This window comes from Enhydra lutris, unplaced genomic scaffold (assembly GCF_002288905.1).
Source record: "Enhydra lutris kenyoni isolate GAN:26980312 unplaced genomic scaffold, ASM228890v2 scaffoldscaffold9, whole genome shotgun sequence".
Taxonomy (NCBI): Eukaryota; Metazoa; Chordata; class Mammalia; order Carnivora; family Mustelidae; genus Enhydra; species Enhydra lutris.
Window position 1 is genome coordinate 22941324 of NW_019154093.1, and position 16622 is coordinate 22957945.

The window sequence follows — 16622 nt, forward strand, 5'->3', positions numbered from 1 at the left end:
GAGAGCCAACCTAAGAAAGCAAGAAATTAATCTTTTCAAAGTTAACGTCTTGGAGGCGTCGTGGCGGTATTTGGCTTGGACGTATCCTCGCTACCCTAATGCAGATGAAACCCCACATTTAATAAGGCTAAGACAACTCGGACAACATAAGAAACATAACAGGATATTGCAAAGAGATTAGGGAGCTTCCTCTGGATGGCGTGGACGGGCCGCGGCGAGGGCAGAGCGGGGGGCCGGACGGCGCGGTCTAGCCCGGGGGCCCCCGCGAGCCGAGGCCCGATCCCGGGCCGCCCCAAGCACGGAGAACTTGGGCAGGGGGCGGCCGGCTCCTCGCCGTGCCTCCCCGGGCCGCCTGGTGCGTGAGCGTAGGCTCGGTGGGCTAAATGGAAACCAGCTGCCGGGCTGGAGTGTTACAGTTGGACGGGGCGGGGAAGGCTTACCTCATGAAAGAACCGTGCACACGGCTGCTGGAAAGATAATAAAAGGATTAACTGCTATTTTAGTGAGCCATTTACTCTTCAATCAAAGTGTCTCATCTATTTCCTGTTCTCCAGAGGATCCGGGTCCAAAATTCCTTTGTCTATTACAGCACATGGTAGCAAAGGCCTGTCATGAGAAATTAATAATTTTACAGGGAAGGGAGATTCTATTTATTTGGGTGCGGACTGGGGCCTGCCCCTTCCCTGGGGTCACCCACTGAGCCAGCAGGGCAGGAAGGGGGCGCGCCCCCATGGGGGGCGGGGAGGAGCTCAGAGGAGGTCTCTGCCCCTACTCCAGATGACGGCACCCTTGGGGCTGGGCCCAGGACCCAGAGAACAGTGTTAACGGGACCATCTCTGCAAACAAAAGCATCACAGTTTAGGAAGATGTGGGCTCATATTTCACTCTAATGGTTCCTAGCTAGGCGACCTCAGGCAAGTTACTTCCATTGCTGTTCCTATTATTACTATGATGATTATTAGCCTCTATTACTATTGTTGTTATTCTTTGCCCCTCACTAGCTATGTGACCTGGGGCAAATTATGCAATCTGAGTCTCAGTTTCCTCATCTGTAAAATGGGGTTGATAGTATCTACCCCGTAGAGTTGTTACGAGGACCACACGGAGTTACCGCTTAGAATGAATGGTTCCTGGGGCACCTGGGTGGGCTCAGTCAGTTAAGCATCCAACTCTTGCTTTTGGTTCAGGTCATGATCTCGGGATGGTGTGATCAAGCCCCACATCGGACTCCAGGCTGGGCATAGAACCTGCTTAATATTCTCTCTCCCCCACATGCCCGTGAAAGAATGGCTACTACACATAGTCAACAATGAGAAGCTGCCTGCTACTCTTATCACCATAAGCCTGAACCCCTTGGGAGACAAGATAAAGTGTTCTCATAGTAGCACATAGAAGGTTGGCTGGACTCCACTGAACCCTTGTTTCTTCATCTGTAAAACCTTGGTTTTACAGGACTTCTATAAAGATTAAATGCAACTGTGGGTAAATACAGACATGGCTTGAACATCACCTCCTCATTGAAGCCCTTCTGGGCCTCCTGTCCCTGGACCTATACAAACTCCAGGCAGAACCTGCCCACACCCACGTCTCACCCCTCGCTGACCATGGGTGCCTGCCAGCGAAGACCTTGGAAAGTCCAGGTCTGTGTCCCCAGAGCCAGGCACAAACCAGGTGTAAGCCAATGTTCTGTGGAGTCTGCTGAATCAGGTGAGATCCCGGCAAGCCCAGAAGAAGGAACCATAGAGAGAGATCCCCAGACTGCGCTGGGTAGACTGGGCCTCTCTGACCTGCTCACCAGGCCTCTGTTTCCCAGAAAACAGGCAAAGAAGGCTAGATTATCACCAAAGTCCCTGCAGTCCACATGGGCACTATTGCAAGCTGTAATTCCACACAGGAGGCCCTGGAGATCGAAGACCACTGACCACACGGTACCAGAGCTTGGACCTCCACACCAGCCCCCTGCGGACACCAGTGGGATCCCCCATGGGAAAGGAGACATGAAGGACTGTGGCTTGACAACTGTCCGCTCTGGGGTCTCAGGGGGAGAGGGGGCCCTCTGTCTTCTGGAAGTCTGCTGGGCATCTTCCAGGCAAGGGCATGTCTTTCAGCATGCCACATGTCACAATGCCCCAGACAAACGGGGCATCCCCAGGACCGGCCCGGTCACCACCTCCTTCCAGCATGCTTTCAACCCCAAGACACATGATAAAGTCAAATTCTCAGCCTTCCCAGTTCAGCCTCTCCCCACAAAATCAACACACCAACCACAGGCTCCCTCCTATTCCTGTCCTTTTGCAGAGGCTGTTCACGACCCCCCACTTGTGACTCTTCCTCAAGATCCAGCCCGGTTGCCTGCCCAGACCCCAGTTCCACAAGCAGATGGGACCGCAAGGGTGACCACCTCGTTCTGGGAGGGCGGAGTTTATGCTGCCAGCCGCTGAAGGTTCCTGCCTCCCCCCTCGCCGCTACAGATACTGCCCTGGGCCTGGAGTGGGGACAGAAGTGCACCCGTTCCCAGAATGAAGACTTCAGGAAGCAGGGTCCAGCATCAGGGACAACATGTGAGTGTGGGAGAACTCAGTGTTGGCTGGACCCCAGCCTTGTAGACTAGACTAGACACGCCGATTCCTCCCCTGCTTCCCCAATGCCCCAGTGGCTGAGAAGCTGGAGCTGGGCCGTGTAAGCCTGGGCGGCTCCTCCGGCCCTTCCATTCATGGGCAGGTGCCTCTCCGGGGGTAGAGCTGGGCCTTGGGGGTGGGTGCAGCAGCTCGTCTGAGGATATCAGGGACAAAGACTCTGATATGGATTTCCACCACCCCAAAAGCACAATGCAGAAATGACCAGTCAGAGGAGCTGGAAACTAGGTGTCCACAGCGTGCGTGCGTGTGTGTGTGTGTGTGAGCGCGCACATGCGCGCGTGTTCCTGGAAACCTCAGGCTCAAACCCAGCTTGGGCACTGCTAGACCCTTACAGGTTAACCTGGCCTTAGCCCAAACCTGCCCAAGGGACCCATGGCTCCCAAGCTGGGTACCTGTGAGGACGGGGCACTCCTTGGAGGAAGCCATGCCTGGGGGCTGCTCCAAGGTCCAGAGAGCACCCCGGGGAATGCTGCCTGACAAGGGCCCAGTGCTAAAGGAAAGCAGATGTCCCATGACTCACCTGACCACTGGTGGGTGAGACAGTGAGCATCTGCATACAACAGGCAAGGCTGCCCAGGCCTGCTCTGACCTCAGAGTGCATGTTGTCGCCCCGTGAACAAGTGTGTTTGATCACGTGGTATGCCGCGGGGACGGGGGAGGGGAGTAGGCCACATGGTGAGCAGAGGAACGGAAACAGCCGGGAGGGCTATCTTGACCAGTGGTCCCATCACCAGCATCGGTCTTCCCCTTGACCACCGCAGGACATCGCAGGCAGACCCCAGCCCTGGCCTGAAGCCCCCCGGGTAGGCCATCCCTAGGGCCAAGTGGAGGCTGCTCTGCAGGGCGGGGTCGGGGCTGGCCGGCAGCCGTGGGAACTCACCATGCACTTGTTGGGCTTCTCCCCCGAGTGCACCCTCATGTGGATGAGCAGCTTGTAGCGGGCGTTGAAGGGCTTGTAGCGGCGCACACAGCCCGCCCAGAAGCAGGTGAAGTCCTCGCCCTTGCGCTGGTCAATGTGGCTCTTCTCGATGTGCCGCACCAGCTCCTCCTGCTGCTCGTAGGCCGCACAGCAGTCCACCCACCGGCACGCCTGCTGGCCGGCCATCCCCCTGCCCACCAGCCCCAGCCCTCCGAGGCCTGAGCCTGGCGGTAACTGAGACGCAGGGTACGGGGGCGGCAGGCCCTGCTGGGGAAGCGGCCCAAAGAGATCCGAGAACTCGTCCGCAGGCTCCTGCTTCAGGAAGGCCGCCTTCCGGCAGGCTTCAAGCTGCACACTGCCCTCGTGGCTCTCCACCGTCACCGGGCCAGGTCGGGCCCGCTTGGGAGGCCCCCCCAGGTCTCCCGGCAGCGGGGGGCTCCGGAGTCCGTTGACGCAGGTGACCAGAGATGTCTGGGAAGAGCGGATGATGGAGGTGACCTCGGACGAGGCGCAGGGTGAGGAAGAGGCCGGGGAGGTGGGGGGCAGGCCCAGGAGGCAGCACCGCTTTATGCTGCCCTCAGGGAGGTGGGCCTCAGGTGGGGGGCCCAGGCCGGAGCTGGGTTCGCTGCCCAGAAGGTAGCAGGAAGGCGCAGGGTTAGCGAGGCCCCGGCCCGGCAGGTCCAGGTCTGTGTGCAGGCCAGTGGCTGGCGGGGCCCGGCAGTGAGCGGACAGTGGTGCGCGAGCTTCTGTCATGGCCTGGTAGTCGGGCAGGGACTCCTGCTTGATGTGCTGTGGAAGGCCACCATTCACATACGTGGCCTGAGGTCTGGGCGACCTGGAAAACAGGGAGCAGAGAGGCCATGGGGGGGAGCCACTCCACAGTGGGGAGGCCCTAGGGTGGGGGAAATGACAGGGAACCTGGGACCAAGGGATGGGAAGCCCAGAGCAGGGGTGGAGACGGAGGGCTAGAAACAGAGGGAGGGAGAAGCCAGAGACTGGAGGTCTAGTGAGCAGGGAAGAATATGGGGGACACCGGGGGGGGGAGAGGATGGGGCTGGGGAGAGGTTCAAGAAAGGCAGGGGGTCTGAAGAGGATGCCAGGAAAGAGCCCCGTGTCATCCTTTTACCAAATCCATCCTTCCCTCTCCAGTCCCGGATGCCATCCTGCCCTGAGGCCTCCTTAGGGTCTGTCCTGACTTCTCCATGACCTTCTAGTGAGTTCTGGCATTTGGAGGGACATCCAGGACCAGTTTTTTTTTTTAATTCTACCTACTTGTCCCTTTTATCTGAACTTTTATAGTCTTTCTTAATTTCTAGAAATGTTAATTCTATGACATTTTGCCCCAAGTAATGTTTCTTTTCCACAGTGAATGTCAGTGGGCTGGGGTCTGAAACACAAGTCATGGTGACGAGAAGGATCCCAAGAATGACTGAGGAAAAGCCTGGTGGGGGTGATTTCAAGCCTAGACACTGTGACTGCACAAAACACAACTCTGGGGGAGGCTGGGAGCTGGGAGGGCCACACCAGCGAGGCCGGGGACTGGGGTCTGAGGCCAGGTTCAGCCACTCCCTGCTGCACCAAGCTGGGCAAGGCACTCTGGGTCTCACTTCTCATCCCGACACTGAACGATTCATCATCACTGGACAGTGACGATGGTGCGATGCTGTCTTCATCACCCATGTGCTACATGTGTTCTGAGAGAAGGCCCTCCCTACATAAGGACACGTAAATGCAGGAAGACACATCAGGGCCTCTGGCCACCAGGCAGGTGATGCCAACAGAAGGACAAAGTAGTCCCTTGGCTGGCTGGGAAGAACAGGAAGACTGCTTACGTGTTCAAAGCCTGAAGAGGACACCCCTTATGTTCTTGGGCCTGTCTGCACCTCAGTGTCCTCCCCTGTGAAACGAGGACTAGCCTTCACTGCCTCAGAGGGTGGCTGCCAGGATCAAGAGGGATGGCAGATGCTGTGACAACTCTCTGGAGAGATGATGGCAGGGTGGATGCTGCTTTCATTACTGCCAGATCACCGCCAGTGTTCTGGAACTCTCTGCAGAGGGGCTGTGGGATCATCACCTGTCCCCACTTTCCTGTCCCTGCAGCCCAGCCTCCCTCTCTGGCTCCCTGGAGCTGGAGGGAGAAGGAGGGATGGAGAGAGGAAGGAAGGGTTAGGGAGAACCCAGTGGCCCTCAGAGAGCATGGGCTCCAACCCCATGACTGCAGAGACAGGAAAGGAGCCAAGAGGGCACAAGGTTTGCCCACAGTTCCAAGCAGCAAGCTGGTGACAGGGTTTAGGCCGGGAGCCAGGCTCCCCTTCTCCTGGGGCTGTGTATTTCTCCAGGGGAGATGGGAAGTGCTTCCCAGATAAAGGCTTGTGAAAAGGGCCCTCCCGTTTCTCAGCTGCACTTGACCAATTCTCTGCCTCAGCCAGCAAAGGCCTCTCTTCCCTTCCCAGAGCGTGGCCCCTGGGAGGAAGCAGAAGGAGTGTGGACTCCAGGGTGGACAGCTAAAGCACAGCCCCCTTCCCTGGGCCTGGGGACGCTGGGCCATCGCTGCCACCAGAAAGCTCTGAGGAGCTTAAGGACGTGATAGGAAGATCTGATAGGAAGGATCTGATAGGAAGGATCTGATAGGAAGCTTGACTTCGGTGAAGCTTAAAAGATAAATAACTAAAAGCACAGCTGTTCCTTGTGTGGTCATCATCCTGGGCCTGGCAGAGGGAGCATTAGGCTGAGCCACAGCAACAGAGAACAGCCATTGCACTTGTGACTGAATTACCCGAATACAACAATGAAACCTCCTATGGCAGCAGGGGTTGGGGGGAGAGGGCAACTCAGGCTTCGGTAAGCTGAGGCAGCCCCCCTGCCTACCCTCTCCATCCCTCTGTCCCTGGCAGGCCAGCAGTGGTTCCTGCCCTGCCCTGCGGCTGAGCCCTGGGCTCCCCAGGTGACTCCCGTCACACGTCTGGACACTGTGGGCGAGGGTCCCTGGACAGAGCAGTCTAGCGCGGAGCAGCCCCACATGCTGGGCGCTTTCCCGAGGGCCGTCCCACGCAGCGCCACCACAGCACAGCGATGCATGCTATCTGCTGAATGCATAACCAAATTCTTCAGGGGAGAGCCCACCATCTGGTTTATACACTTAGGAAAACTGAAGCCGCTTGGCCAACCCCTCAGAGGCAGGCCGCGTTAGAGTAGGAATGTGAAATTCGATGGGTCTGAATCAGCAGTGCGCGATTTTCCCACAGCACTGTCCTGCCAGGGGCCCCAGCTTCCTCCCCTGCAAAATGATGGAACTTGATGACCGTTGGGTTTCCTGGCAGCCTCAACATTCTGAGTATCAAGGACTCCGATGTTCTTCTGTCTGTCATCCCAGACCCTGAAGGGAGCTGCTGAACTTGGGAAAACTAGTGTTCCTCCAACAGAGGCTCAAGGGGATGGGAGGGTGACTTCGGATCTCATGGGGTCTGTGCACCCACTGGTTCAGGGGCTGTGGCCTGGGCGGAGGGCCAGAAAGGTCCCTCTGCAGGCTTTGCCCTCTGTGCTGGGTGATGTTGGGGACACGAGACGGTTCGCAAACCAGGTCCCTGCCCTTGAGAGATTTCCCTTCTCATGGGGGAAATGGAGGACCAGCTCTCACGGGAACACTTCAACCCTGCTGAGGGGTGGACAGAGTTCTGACAAACGTAAGGGACCAAAGTGGTGAGGGGGTTCTGTAGGCTAAGGCCCGAAGATGTGAACATGTGAGGCCCACTGGGCCCAAAGTCAAGGAGGCCAGCCAGATCACAGACTGCCTTCCCATACTACTGGGGGCCTGTGCACTCTGTTTCTATCCTCATCTTACAATTAAGGAGATGAGGCCTAGAAAGGGTCAGCATTTTGCCCAGGGTCACTCAGAAAGTCAGTAATGGAGCTAGGCCTCAAACCACATGTAATAATACATTCTACTGACCACAATGGTGGTGGGTAGTCATTTTTAGCACAGAAATGACAAAATCAGGGTATTGCTGAAGTTACTTGAAACTCTTGCCATTTGCTGGGTGACGTCGGGCTAGGTTTGTGGCCCCTCTGCCTCAGTCTCCCCACCCTCTGGCAGATGGGAGTTGAGTAAGGTAATTACATGAAGAGTGCTTGGCCTCCTGTGTGGCACAGAGCAAGCACTCCAGGATTGTCGCTTATTAGGGGTGATGATTAAATGAGAGATGGGCACAAGTAGCAAGTCTTTGCAAAGTGGGAGCAATTTTTATTCGTATTAGAAAGCTGGGCGGGAGGCACAGAGGCCTCCAGAAACCCAGGCTGTGGATCAGGGGTCTAGATATCAGGAGAGGGGAGGCAGCAAGGAGATGAGAAGGGACAGGGTCTGACGGGTATGGGTCAGGGGTGGAGCCCTGTTTTGCTTTAGGAGAATGAGGGTGTGTGACAGTGCCTGATCAGCAGGAGAAATGGCCACAGATCAGAATGATCCTGGTGTGGGGTTCTAGGTACAGGTTCTAGGTACAGGCTCTCTTAGGCTCTAAATTGTCAAAATGACACTCAAAATGACAAACATTTTGGATCATCTGTACAAAAAAAGAAAAACAGAGCTACCCTATGACCCAGCGATCGCACTACTTAGGTATTTATCCGAAGGACACAAATGTAATGATCCGAAGGGCATGTGCACCCCAATGTTTACAGCAGCAATAACCACAATAGCCAAAGTGTGGAAAGTGCCCAGATATCCATCAACAGACAAATGCATAAAGAAGATGTGGTCTATATATACAATGGAATATTACTCAGCCATCCAAAAAATGAAATCTTGCCATTAGCAATGATGTGGATAGAACTAGAGGGTGTTATGCTAAGCGAAATAAGTTAACCAGAGAAAGATAAATACCGTATGATTTAACTCATATGTGGCATTTAAGAAACAAAAGAAATGAATGTAGGGGAAGAGAAGGGAAAATAAAATAAGATAAAAACAGAGAGGGAAGCAAACCATAAGAGACTCTTAACTCTAGGAAAAAAAACTGAGGGTTGCTGGAGGGGAGGGGGGGAGATAGAGTACCTGGGTGATGGGGATTAAGGAGGGCACTTAAAATATGAGCACTGCATATTGCTTGCAACTGATGAATCATTAAATTCTACCTCTGAAACTAACAATACAGTATATGTTAACTAAACTTAACTTATATTAAAAAATTAAAATTAAGAAAAAATAAAATAAAAAATATTTTAAACCCACTTGCTTTAGCTTTCCCTAGGTTAGCATTGCTTCTGCCCTGAGATAGAAAGAATGTCCCTTGGGGAACCAGAGGCTGCTCAGGGAGCCTCAGGGAATAATCAAGCAGACAAATGCATTGGACTATCACTGAACAACGGACAGCTCAAAGTCTAAAAGACGCTTGCTCTTTGTTACGTACTGAATCGTCTCCCTCCAAAATTTGTATGTTGAAGTCCTAACCCGTAGCATGATGGTCTTTGGAGACAGGGACTTGTGGGAAGTAAGGAAGGTTAATTGAGGTTGTGAGGGGGAGGCCCTCATCCAGTACAACTGGTGTCCTTCTAAGATGAAGAGCATGCAAACAGCAGAAAGGCCATGCACACCACAGGAAGGCGGCCTCGTGTAGGCCAAGGAGGGAGGCCTGAGGAGAGACCAAACCTGGGGACACCATGCTCTCGGACTTCCAGCCTCTAGAACTGGGAGAAAAGACATTTCTGCTGTTTGAGCCCCCCGGGCTGTGGTATTTTGTCAAGCCAGTGTGCGCAGACTAACACACTCCCATAGGTCAGAAGTCTCCCTGATATCCCTGAAGGCCACAGGGCATCCAGATTCTCAAAGGAAAATGGCTCTGTGTGGGAAGAATCAGCATCCTGTTCTGGAGTCGTCTCCCCTGAGGCTCTCACTGCAAAGTGAGCTCCACTGGGGAGCTCTCTGCTTGCTTTGCCAAGACATCTCCAGCACCCCGCAGTGCCTGGCACACAGCAGACACTTAATAAATGACTGATAAAGGAATGAACTGCTAACAGGCCACTAGGCCAGTTTTTAGAGTCTCTGATGTGTGAGGCAGGCCTCAGCCAGCATGTCCAGGCGCTGGGGTGCAGGCCCAGGCCGAGCGGGGGGCACAGAGGACTGCCCATGGCTGACCTCTGCCTGTCAGCAGACCAGAGGGCACAGAGGCACAGCGGGGACCCCGGGAGAGCCACAGGAGGCAGATTCCAGCCTGATACACGATGTGATCAAACATCCGCCCACAAGCGGACATGACCGGAAATGCACTGGCACTGGATGACGGTCCCCTGGCAGGGCTCTGAGAGCCACGGCTTCCTAGGGCAGGAGATGGCCCCAGGCGGAGGAACCCCTCCCTCGCCATGCTCCAAGTTGTCCAGGGCTTGACACTGCGATGTGCATGAACCCTGAGCTGGGTGCTCCTTCTCCATCCCACCCCTGAGTCTTCCTCTTCCATAATTTCTGATTCTCTATGAAAAGCCTCCTCAGCTTCTGCAAGGGGGAAACACACCTCAGTGAAACCATCTCTGTCTCTCATGAGGCACTGCAACGTGGGGGGTTCAAGTCTTAGACCAGGCCTCCATCATTGTGCTACTGGCCTCTGGCTGGTCCCTGGCCCTCGTGTGCCTCAGTTTTGCCGTGTGTCCCATAACCAGACAGACTAGGTCCCACAAGGGCAGACAAGGCCCTTGGTCCTTGGCCTTCAGGAAGTGTCCACAGAAGGCAGCTGATGGGTAAGGATGGAGCACTTACCTGCTGGGGTGGGGGAAATGCAGGAGCCTCTCGCAGGCTGGGGGCTGGCCCCGGGGTGGTGGGGTGCCTGCAGGGAGAAAAAGGCCCTGGCGGCAGGTGGGGCCGGGGCCCTCCACAAGGTCCAGGTCCAGCAGGCTCTTCTCCGAGCCTGGGGTGCAGTGGCCGCAGCTCCCGTTCACTATGCAAAGAAAGACAGGAAGAGGAAAGAACGTGAGTGGGGACAGCCTGCAGAGGGGTACAGGGAGAGGGCAGTCACTAGGGCACAGCGTGGGACACAGCAGCCTTGAGCCCACGTTCACTGAACCCCTGCTGCATTCAAGGCACCAAGATCCCTTATTTAATTTCCAAAATCACCAGCAGGATTGGGAGCAAAATCCCCAACACTCAGATGTGGATGCTGAGCTCCCATGGCTGAATGACCGTTACACAAACACTGAGTCTTTACGATGTACCCTCACACCGCTAGGGGCAGGAAACCCTGGCGAGCCAGGCGGACAAGCTCCTGCCTCTGGGATCCTATAGTCTATGACCATCGCGCTGGTCACCGAACACTCACTGGACAAGGGTCACGGACGTGTGCCGGGGCTGTGCTGCTCAGCAGGCCAGGTAAGCGGCACAGACATCGTAGGTCATGGAGCAGGTGTTCACCAAACCCCATCTGCTCTTGTTATTACCAAAACTCAATCTGCTTTTTTTCCCAAATTGCGTTACACCACGGAAATATGGTACACAGCTATTCACGCCTCCATATTCTCCACAGTTCTTTGACGGCCTATCGGTTGCCCTGCCTTGCCCAGTGACAGGGTTTTTAGGAAGACTAGAGGTCATCCTCACTGTAGAGAGCAGGCAGAAGTTCAGGGACCTTGGGGTCTGAAATCACACCGCTAAGAATCTAGGCAGGATCTTGGGCTCAGGTCTGTCCAAACCCAAACCCCAATTCTGAATGGCTATGTAACAAGAAGTGGCCTCTTAAGACAAAAACCCGACCCCATCTTCAAGGAATCCACTTCCCCCCAACCCTAATTACAGCCCAGCCCAGAGGCAGGCCCTTCTGCCCAGGAAGCTGGACACTCAGTGCTAACTCGCTGTGTGCCCACATCTCTGCCAGTCACCAGGCACCCACCTGCCAAGCACAGTCCAGTGTGCAGAGCGGAATGCAACACTCCCAAGGTCCGGGGCAGGGAAGGGGCTCAGAGGAGCCTCTGTGTTCCCAGGCACAGGCCAGACTCCTCCAGAGGGCACGGAGGAAGATTCACTCAGAAGCCCCCTCACCTTCCCAGGCTGAGTCCTGGGCTCATTCCCGTTGCAAGGAATGCTCACTCCTGCTGGCTCAGGCTGCTGCTGGGCCAGCCCCTCACAAGCTTATTTTTTAATAACTTGGTTGTTTTTTAATTAAAAAGAAATCCCTGGTAACAAATGTGAACGGCCTGAGTTAATGAGAGCAGGCTGCCGCTCGTTTAGCTCCATCCCTGCTTGGCGGTTCTTTCCCTGTTCCAAATCGTTTCTGCATGAGCTTTTATTGTCCCATTGAGGCAAACCCTGGGCCTGGGCCTCAGAAAACTGTGGATAATTTTATGAGCATTAATAGCATTTGGAGCAAAGAAAGCTTAATCATCACGTGGGATTGTTCCACCAGGGTCTTTCTCCCAGAATCTTTGGGTCGGGGAGCGGGTTCTGAGCATCCTTCAAAAACCCACCAGATGAACTGGGGGCCTCTGGGTTACTCAAGGAGGATGTGTAGAGAGAGGGAAGGTGTGCCCCCAGAGAGGCATGGGGGAGTCCAGTATTTCTCAACCCTTCTTAGGCAGTAGGCACATCGATCCATCTAAGTGTCCATCCCTGTGTGGTGGGCTCATTCTAGCCATTTTTCAGATGAGAAAAATTGAGTTTTGGAGAGATTAGGTGCCTCTGATCAAGCTCAGGGCTCTATAAGAGGTGGGCCACAATCCAAACCCAGATCTCTCAGGCTTCAAAGCCTAGGTCCTGTCCTGCTGCCTCTCAGGCAACTGAGGAACAACTGGGGATCCCCTAGCAAACATCCCCACCTACGACTCCAATGAAGATCATGCTGGGGAGGCTTTGGGGAGGTCAAAAACCATTCCAGTGACTCCTAAACCTCAGTCTCCGTGACAGCTCTGCCAGATGGGTAAGACTACTCTGCCTACAGACAAGCACATGAAGACTCAGAGAGGTCTAGTGGTTTACCTAAGGTCACACAGGAGTAAGGAACACACCTGAGAGGCAAACCCATCACCTCCATGGGGAAAACAAAACAAAACAAAACAAAAAACAGTTATTACCCAGCAAATAACTGAGGCCTGTTGGCTTCTTCTCCACTAAATATTGTAAGAAGTCTTTCTACAGCAAATAAACAAGCCACCTCTTGGAGGGAGGAAAGACGGAGCAGATCACAGTTTGATGCTGCTTTGGGGCTCCAAGCGCATTCAGGCCCTTGTCTTGTGTGACCTTCACAGTGCCCCAGATAAATCCATAAGCTTCCCTAACTTGCAGAGGGACGTGAGCATCAGAGTTGGCAAGTGACCATACCAGGTTGCCCGGCAATTGCTCCCAAAGCCCGTGCTAGAGGCTTCCCTAGGCCATCTGCTTTCTCAAAGGCTATATATAAAACCAGAGGCTATAACATGTACCCCAGAGATGCTGCCACCACTAGAAAGATGTAGGCACTGTCACCACTCCCCACCACAGGCCCAAGTCAGCCAGAAGACCTGCCACTGCACTCGTGCCTACTGGCATCTTGCTTCTCTGACTCCAAAAGCATCACAGGACCCACCCCTGCTCACTCTCTGTCTCTGGGGAGTGAGGATGGAGTGTTTCTCTACAGAGGCAGAGGAATGAGAGGGGCACGTTGGCCCTGAGGCAGGCTGGGGGTGCCCCAGGAAGGGGCTACCCCCAGCAGCCATATCTCCCCGCTGTACCACCGGATCCAAGAGCAGATCCTGGACCTGGCTTTCATGTAAGTGATGCTTCTTTGCAGAACTGGAGGGTGGGGGAGCCCTATGTTCATTTTTATGAGTTAGTGAGCAATTCAGGCCTGGGATTGACTGCCCATCCATTTAATTACTAGATGAAGAAACTGAGGCTCAAAGAAGGAAAGGACCTGCCTTGGTTGCACAGCAAACCACTGGTGGAACGCGACTGGCCTCCCCGGGACTAGATAAGAGTATGGTTTACTTTCCTCTTGAAGTCTCTGTTTTCTCATCTATCAAATGGTGCTAATAACTACTCACAGGTTGTGAGGACAATCCCATGAGATTATGAACACAACACCTTTGGCATGGTGCCCAGCTCACAGTAAGCACTTGAAAAGGCAGGAGGATGGTAACCAGAATGATTTCTCCTATTTATTCTTGTGAGAGGTAGACCCTGCCTTCTATCCCCAGAAAGTCCAGACTCAGAAGACCAAGTCCCCAAGGCTCAGGGGTCACCAAATCCAAGACCAGGCGGCCTGAATGAGGTCACAGCCAGCAAATGTGAAGCAAATGACTCCAGTTACACACCAGAGTTTTGCAAATTACCGTAATGACTTGGCTATAAAGTGGTACCATATATAAGGTGACTCCCCACAAGAATTTTAATTTATGCTCAAACCCGCCAAGTCTGCACAAGAAGAACAATGATGCATTCAGCATCTCGGGTCCAGATGCCATCCCCCTGCCGTCCCTGGAGTGGCCAGCAGCCAGGTCTAGGAAGGCCTGCATGGTGACTATTCATTTGCCCACAAGCAGATCTTTAGTGCCCTCCCAGTGCCAGGCTGGTGACAAGTTTGCAGTCATTTTGCAGTCCACAAAACGTCTTGCAGCCAACACCTATGAGCTTCACTACAACCCCCGAGAGTTGGCTGGGCAGGCTCAGAGGGGACAAGCAATTCTCCTAAGCTCACGCAGCAAGTGTAGGGCTCAGAATCACACTGAATCTTCAGACTCCACTCTCTAGTCTAGCAGACATTTTTAATCTAGCCAACTTCTTTCTGTAAAGGGCAAGACAGTAAATACTGTAGGTTTTGCAGCCACAGAGTCTCTGCCCCAACGACACAACAGTGAAAAGCAGTCACACACAGGACATAAACAGAGGAATGGGGCTGTGTTTCAATAAAATCTTATCGACAAAAACAGCTCATTGATTCTGGGATTGCAACTGGCCAACACCTGAGCTAGTGCAGAATTTAGAGACAGGGTTTTGTAGTTATTCAAAAGGCAGAAATTCAAAATCCGAAACTATCATACTTCCTGCCTCCACAGCACGGGGAGAATTTTTAGAGGGTGGAGTTGAAGAGGTGGAAACTACTGTCAGACCCTGAACACAGGGCTGGCCCCGACAGACCCTCAATAAATGGAGTGCCTTCAGCCTGGGTGGGGGGCCCTCACTGCCGGGGCTCAGCCCTTCCCCTGGGCGTTACCTTGTACTCCCACAATGCTTTGCTGCTATGCTCCACACATCCTTGCCTGTCCAATGAGGGTAGCCTAACACCTCCCAAACTCCTCCAGGTCCCCAGAGCATGGTAGAAGTGCATCTCCTTCCAGAACCTTCCTGCCCTTCCTGAGTTCCCTCACCTCAGCTCCCAGAAGTCCCTATGACCAGCTGCCCTTCCGGGTATACTTTATGCTCACTAGGCACAGCCAAATACTTGACATATTTTATTTCTAAATTTCTACAACATCCCCACAAAATCAAGACTGTCATACTCTGTACTACCGCACTGATAATGTTAAGGGCATGTAAAACCCTGCCTCCCCCACAAGTCTATAAACTCCTTTAGGACAGGGGTTGTGGAACCCAGAACTGCTAAATGTCAGTGTATCCTGAGACATAATTTTGTTCAACCTACTTCACACACAGAAAACAGGGACCCAGATGAGGGACAGGCCTGTCCTGGTCGCCTAGGAAGCAGGCTCTGTAGACACCCGGGCCCACTCGGGGATTTCCCTATTCTGGCACACGGCTAGGCCCACAGTAGGTGCCTGGAAACCCTGGGGAAGAGGGTGGCTGGAAGGACTGTCCCAAGTTAACCACCACATCCCCCCAGACACTGTGACTTGCTTTTGTGACCCACACAGCTAGGTTGAAGGCCTGATTCTACCATTAACTTTCTGGCCATCTGACCCTAGATGGGCTACCTCACCCTTCTGATCCTCGATTTCTTCATACATAAAATAGGGCTAAGACTCCCGGCTCCCAAACATGGCTGTGAGGATTAAATGAGTTCCCGTACTTAGATGCACAGGGTCTGGTGCAGGGTCAGCATCTCCATAAAGGCCCCTCCATTTTGCTCTCTTAACAGGCAGAGGAGACACAGGCATAGGCTCTCTGGTTAGTCTGTGCCTCCAGAAACAGAGGCATGTGCTCCCAAATAGGGAGCACTGATGGCCAAAGAAGGGCAACTTCAGGCTCCCAGGGTCTCGAGTCTGAGCCTGGGCGCTGCAGGCTCTGTCAGTGCAGAGCAGGGCCTTGGCCCCCTCTCTGGGCCTCAGCTTCTCCCTCTGAGTCATGGTAGAGTCAGGCCAGGAGGAGGAACGCCATAGGTCCCACAGGACAGGAGACAAGGGGCTCCCCTTCTCAGGCCCAGAGAGAGCAAATGGCTCCCTCAGGACACACAGCAGAGGCACAGCCTGTGTGGCCACCCCCCTACAAGACCCCTTTTGCCTCCCGAGGCTGCACTGTCTCCTCTCCCTTCCTCACCAGGCCCAAAGGCCTGGCAAACAGCAGGAGGTGGGGGCTTCTGAGGAGAAGCAGGAAGGCAGATAGCCAGGTTCTTTCTCATCTCCACAGCCTGGCTGGGATGGGCGGGCCAGGGCCCACTCCCCCATCTTAGAGCCGCCCTGGGGCACTCACAGCCATCAGGGGGCCTGTAACCCAGGCAGGCTTCTGGAGCTCCAGAGCCCAGCCCTCAAGGCCTCACACCAGGCTTATGGCCGCCCCTTGTCTCTTAGCACACATCACAAAAACTCTATAAACTCCCCCTTTAAAGCTGAGCTGGATTTACAGGGACTCAGGCTAGTGAAACCTGAGCAATACTAGGCTCTTTCCATGCCAGAATTATGAATGCCATTTTCTAGAGCAAGAGTAACTGACTTGTCCAAGGTCATGCAGCTGGAAAAGGGTGGAATCAAGATGCAAGCCCAGCTCTCTCGGACTTGGAAGGCAGTGTTGGCCTGATGCTCTTCCACATCATGAAAGGATTTAGACTGGATACAGCGATTGCTTTCCCCAGTGTATTAGTCGGCTCGGACTGCCATAACAAAATACCACAGGCTGGAGGGCTTAAACAACAGACATGTCCTTTCCTCACAGTTCTGGAGACAGG

At 54.0% G+C, this 16622-nt stretch overlaps 1 protein-coding gene across 1 annotated transcript in view; it reads right to left on the reverse strand.

The window, feature by feature from the left end:
* The window catches only part of LOC111143571 (GLIS family zinc finger 1), a 215583-nt gene that overhangs the window by 74456 nt on the left and 124505 nt on the right, over positions 1–16622 (reverse strand). The window contains exons 2-3 of the mRNA XM_022497394.1: positions 10301–10478; positions 3520–4393 (exon numbers count right to left, since the gene is read on the reverse strand). Of these exons, the coding sequence (XP_022353102.1) occupies positions 3520–4393; positions 10301–10478 (1052 nt within the window). The remainder of the gene's footprint in view (positions 1–3519; positions 4394–10300; positions 10479–16622) is intronic.